General features: G+C 31.1%; 1 protein-coding gene across 1 annotated transcript; it reads left to right on the top strand.

Annotated features, from left to right (window-relative positions):
* Positions 1-304: 304 nt before the first annotated feature.
* Positions 305-5,936, top strand: LOC124371027. Its single transcript, XM_046829339.1, has 2 exons — positions 305-440; positions 4,717-5,936. The coding sequence occupies exons 1-2, from the start codon at positions 381-383 to the stop codon at positions 5,047-5,049; spliced, it is 393 nt and encodes a 130-aa protein (XP_046685295.1). The 5' UTR covers positions 305-380; the 3' UTR covers positions 5,050-5,936.
* The last annotated feature ends 330 nt before the right edge of the window (positions 5,937-6,266 follow it).

A 6,266-nucleotide genomic window follows, 5' to 3' on the forward strand; every position in this document is an offset into this window, starting at 1 on the left:
ATAGTAAACATGTGTAATGAAGTGTGTAAGCCTTCAAGTGTTAAACATACAGTACACAATAAAACGTTTTAGAACTACAATTTTGTTTTTCAAGTATTATAATTATTTAATCAATGTTTTTTAAAGCATTGAATACTTTACGAAATTATTAGGTTACGCACTACTAATGAATACTTCTAAGCAGGAGGTAAATATTCAGAGCATGAGTCTATTTGTATTACCCATGATGACGCACGTCACTGTACGGAAAGCCATGAGTGATGTCACGTGACTGTGAGTAGATAAGAGTTATCACTGACTTCTGGCAGAGCACGGCGTGACGCGGTTGTATTAGCTGTTATCATAGTCTGCTCCTCTCATTGTAGTCGCTCATCTTTACTATGTGCTGTTTGTTATCACTGGTTGTAGTGTCCGCTGTGTTATTCTTATCTCAATCTCAGGTAAGTAAAAGTACTTACGTTTATCCTATCTTACATGAAACATTCACAAGTATTTGTGGTTTAAACTAACGAAATCACCAAGTGAAATTAATTAAAAATGGAAAACTTACGTAATTGGTATTTTAAAATGCGTAGATAATTTAGACTGAAGACATGTAATACTTTACCGGGCTACTTGGTGTAGGGATTAGTCTTGAAATTATAACATTTATGATCATTTACTCACATTCTTGATATTAAATTTGTCAAACAATTTAGTAAATATTTCATCGGAATAGTATGTACATAACTTTGAGACAATTTTCATTAGTTTTTTTTATAGGCTGTTGTCTTAATATAAATCGAATAAACAACTAAAAAATGTACTTTCCACATCTTTGTAGACTGTGTATTACCATTAACTTGATTGTTTCATTCATTGATCAGCAGAATGTCTTATGTAACGACTCAATGGAAATTCAATAATTGTGAAACTCTAGTTTGAGCAAGTTTATTTGTGTGAATGATTGGTCTGAACATTAAGGTTTTAATATTTATATAGTAATTACATCAAACAATGATTTCCTCCGTAATTGCGTGTAATATAGATTTACTTATTAATCACAACCAATACAAAAACATTTACATTTATGTAAACTCAGCTACTACTAAGAAAAGTTCACAGCTATTGATACAACTATTAAATGCACAATTTATAGAAGTATATAATGATTTTCAAGAAATAAGTACGCTGATTATTCGTCAATGGTATTTTAAAATTAAAAATTCACAAATAGAGATGAAATCTTTCGATATATATATATATATATATATATATATATATATATACTGTATATATATATATATATATACATATATATTTAATTTAGTGTCATTGGGACAACATATATAACTGAATGTAAAAAGTATAAACCTTTAAATAAACAAGCTTAAACATAAATTATGCAAAACTGCGTAATCCAAAAATGTAATAAAAACGTCCTATATCAAAATAGCTCAACTTGAATACTGTTAAGTAGCTCGTGTAGTAAAACATAGACAAATCTATCGAACAGCTGGATCCATTGAAAGATTCGTCCCATCGTACTTATATATTTGTGTAGTTAACTGATTGAAAATTTAATAAACTCTTTTCCAAAAATTTTAAATAGTTTTTCTACTCGTGTTGTTATATTTGCTGAATTTAAATTATTTATCAGGTGATCGAAATAATTCTATTAAAACTCACTACGACTTGAAAGCTGAACATCTTTTTCCTAACCGTGGTATTAGAAGTTTTATACAGTTTTGGGATATTGATCATAACATATCACAGGAATATGGATACCAAAGGAAAAATTATATCTGTAGCAATATTGACTACATAAATATGCCTTCCTGTCCACGTGTCTTCCTATTAATTATTATTCTTCGTGCATAGCTATACAGACATTTTTCTTTGTAGAGTCAGTCTTTGATTATAAAATGGTCAAGTTTGGATTCTAAATATAATTAAATGCTATTGATTACGAACTGTTTGCAATTTTCACATTGGTTAGTCATACTATTAAATAGACCAAGCACCAAATGTGATTCTTGGATTACTTTCAATTGGAGAAAAGTTATAATAAATAGTTTAATGATTTCAAGTAAGGATTAGATTACTTTTGAAGATGTATATTTTTACAAATAGAAATAGGTTTTCATAACTATTTAATCTTAATTTTTGATCTCCATGTGTTTATACGATTTTTACATACAATCCAGTATTATTATTGTTATTTATATATTTGTAGACTTTTTCTATTAGAGCGAATTACACTATAAAATATTATCTTAATAACCCGGTTTTAACATCCTTTAATACATAAAACTAATTTAGAAAACATGTAGTGAGGCATAAGGAAAACATCTTACCTCTGTGTCATATTCAACTGTACTCATATATTTTAACCACCAGTTATCCGCAACTCTGCACTCGATTAACGATTGAATGACATGGACGTCATAGATATATCAGTTAGAGCAATGGTTTGAGGTCCTGGATTCGGAGAGCGAAAAAGGTTTTATGAATTAAATATTCAAATTTCTCTGCATCATTCATTCATCATAATATTTCGTTAGCTTCAGAATTTATATAAGAATATATATATATATATATTCTTTGTTTATATATATAGCTTCTTTTGTTTGTTTATTTTATTCTGTATATATATATAAACAAACAATATATATATATATATATATATATATATATATATATGTTATTCTTTTTGGAGTAGTTTTTATATTTTATTTGTAGTTGTTCTTTTTGGGGTCAACTCCATTTCGATCCCTACTTTTAGTCTTTATAAAAATAATATTTTATTATTATTATTATTAATTTTTTCTATTCAAGCCAAGAGAGACATAGGTGTGCCAAATTTTATCTTGCTCAGATATCGAGAAGTTGAAGAATTACTAAAGTAGTGTGTGAGTGAGGGATTTGTCATGTATATATTGAGATATTATTGTATTATAATCATCTCAGTACAATCTCAGCTGAAAGAAACAAAACTCATAGGTCTGTATGTTTTCCTTACTCCAAGTCGAAAATACTGCCATCAAAGTTCTCGTGAATCCTATTCTCGGAAACAGTGTTCATCATTCTCTCACTAACTCATTTCCTCATTCACTTTCGTAGTTCAGAAGTCACGTAAATGAGTTCAGATTACAGTAACGAGAACTGGATGACGAAACGTTCATATTCTTGGTTTATCATGTGACAGGTTTTACAGGTTTCAACTACATAATAATTGTTATATACTTTCACAGCAGAGATACATTAAAGAAAACACTTAAAAGTACTTTATTGGTTTTAATTTGGTTGTTAATAATTTAATATACGACATAGAAACAACCTATTTCGAAAAAGTATAGACTGTAATGATCTTCAGGCTGTAGTTATAGCGTCCTTGTTTGTAAAAGAATAAAACAGTTAGACATACTCATAAAAATAGGGATCTCTCCTTTTATCGCAATACTTAACCTTAAAAATACGCCAAAAAATATAAAGTGCATAACCCTTCATTAAGGTAATGAAATCTCCAGACATCAAAGTTTTTTTTTATTTTATGTTTAACCAATTTTGGTAAATACAGTAGAACAACTCAACGTAATTAATTATAAATTAAAAGTAGAGCAAATCTGTCATAGGAAAGGTCAAACTCCACCCTGTTGCAAAATGTATACTGCACTATGCTCTGCCCCTTAGCGCATGTGCTGTAACGTCACCGAGTAACGTGGTCAGTTGTGTTCTTTATCTTTGTGCTGTATGTCTCTGATGTTAGAGTAAAAATTGTGAACGATATGTTTAGTGATTATTCTGAACTAGTTTTACTCTTTGTTAGTGACTGTTTTGTGATTTTTTAATTAAAACAAGTGTTTTGAAAGACTACACCAACGAACGTTTTGTTTTGTGATTTTGTGTTGACAGTGAGGAGTCAGGCAAACATTGCTTCGACTGTAGCAAAGTAAGTGGGAGCGAAACTATTCAAACTATCATATAAAGTTCAATGTAATGACTTTTTTTCTTTTAATACACCCATTAGGACACATACTAAAATACATTAACCACCAAAATTCATCATTGTATTATAAGTTGTGCTCAAATAATATTTTTTTTATGAAACATACTTACGGACAGAGCACTAAAAAGATAGGGCATAAGTATCAATGCTATTTTTCTTAGATCATGTATAGTACCTAAAATATGAGATTTAATGTTTTCGACAAGTATGAAATTAGGTAGTAAAAGTTATTAAATTACTAACTTAAACATCGTCTTTATGGCACTAAAACGATATGGCGTATTTCCTATGCAACGAGATGGATAGCTCGTATAAACCAGATGGATTCAGAGTGACACGAGCCTTGTGACGACGAAGGAATTCTGTGAGAGGGCGGTGAAATAAGGTTAGAACAGAGCACGCGTGATGTGTTCGGTGGCAGCTGGCACGGTATGGCAAAATTGGACTGTTGCCTAATATTCCCTAATGCTCAATCATATCCGCCCCTCGCTTCAGGTTCGTTCTGTTTTTAATTCAACTATAACGATGAGGTTGTGGGAGTGGGGGTTTGTGATTTTCAAGCCTATACACTTCTTCCTGTATTCAACGGTTCTCTTCAGGCAAGGGTTCGATATAAGGTAAGTGGTGACTTGTAGCCACAGGTACCTCCATGTGGTCGGAGATCGGGGTGGCAGGAGGATGTTATTTTTTTTAATGCTGTTTTCATAATCTGATGTTTGTTTGTCCAGGGAGCTCCCTCAATCGCCGAGGAGCCGAGACTAGACTGGCAACAGATCCTGCAGGATGTGAGCAAGTCCTCAAGCCTGGCACAGGTGCTGTCAGAGTACCTGGCGGACATTGAGACAGTGGAGGCGGCGACGTCAAGGTGCTCCAAGGGCCACAGGAATAAACATCTCAGTGCGTACAGACACCTGGAGGAGTTGCTGCGGCAGTGTGAGGGCAGCAGCGGCCAACAGAGAGAGGCGCTGATCCGCTGTGTGGAGGAGGGTACCGAGGGAATGGTCAGCGATGTGCGGCAGCGAATCAACGAGCTAAAGACCTGCGTAGATTCCGTAGGGTGATGTACAAGAGATGAGACGATAACATTATCTATAAATAGAATATGTGATTCTGTTATTAGAAAGAGTGTGCGATCTCAAAACGGATTACCATTGAGAAAGCTGTTTACTTATATATTAAATATAAACTTAATATTGGCCACTTGATTTAATGTAATTTATTAAAGAAATATTATAGTATTATAAGGCAATTTATTATTGAAAGTAACTCTAAATGAATGATGAAATGAAATGATAAATGAAATGAAATGATAAATGGAATGATAAATGAAAGTTTTCTTCATATGAGGTATTTATAACAATAATTATACTTCTGAAATAGTACAACTAATTATTATTTTGTTAAGTATTTCCTGCCATGGATAACTATATGTTTAAGATTATGAACATGCCAACTATCAGCACATATTATGTGTTAAAATGCCTATAAATTGTTTTATATTATTGGATTGATACCTTAAATACTAGAAGTATGTTTTAAAAATATTGTAGTAATTTGTATACACTGTACACATACTATATTTTCATAAATTCAACTCATATAAAACATTAGACTAGCCAACTTTGATTTATATTTGAAATGTTGTGCACAACGACTGCTAGTGTTCTAGGTAGCAGACAACTAAGACTGTTTTACAATCGGGACTCATTGACTCCATCGTTAAGGAAGAATGAGGTTTAAGAATATGTAATTGTGTATTTTCTGGAAACCGTTCGTGAAAACAACAAAAAGTTTTATTTTGAGGTATCAACAGTATATTTTCCTCTATAACAGCAGTTCCATTTAGTAAAATAGATTATATGTTAATTATATTACACAATTTTATCACCAAAGTTCATTATGTTATCGATATGTAATTCTGTTGTTTATAAAAATCAAATAATTCTTACGTTCTTTGTTGTAAAACCTAATACTACCATTTTTACAAAATATAATTCTATAATTTTTGAAAATAAGTATTTATTACTGTAATACAAAGTTTAAAGTTTCCAAAGTCGTTCGACGTTACTTTCAAAAATCTTTTGGAATAACCAAATTATGGCAGTTATATAAAAAAGTTTTACAGTTATACAAAGTTTTTCTGCATTTCTAGAAAGATCGCCCATCGTAATTCCTTTACAGAATAAATGAAAAATTTCTCTTATCTAATGTTCTGTTTAAATCTGTTACGGTTATTTTATTTACATACACGAAAAGTAGATATGTGGAATCTACTTAT

This window comes from Homalodisca vitripennis, chromosome 1 (assembly GCF_021130785.1).
Source record: "Homalodisca vitripennis isolate AUS2020 chromosome 1, UT_GWSS_2.1, whole genome shotgun sequence".
Classification (NCBI taxonomy): domain Eukaryota; kingdom Metazoa; phylum Arthropoda; class Insecta; order Hemiptera; family Cicadellidae; genus Homalodisca; species Homalodisca vitripennis.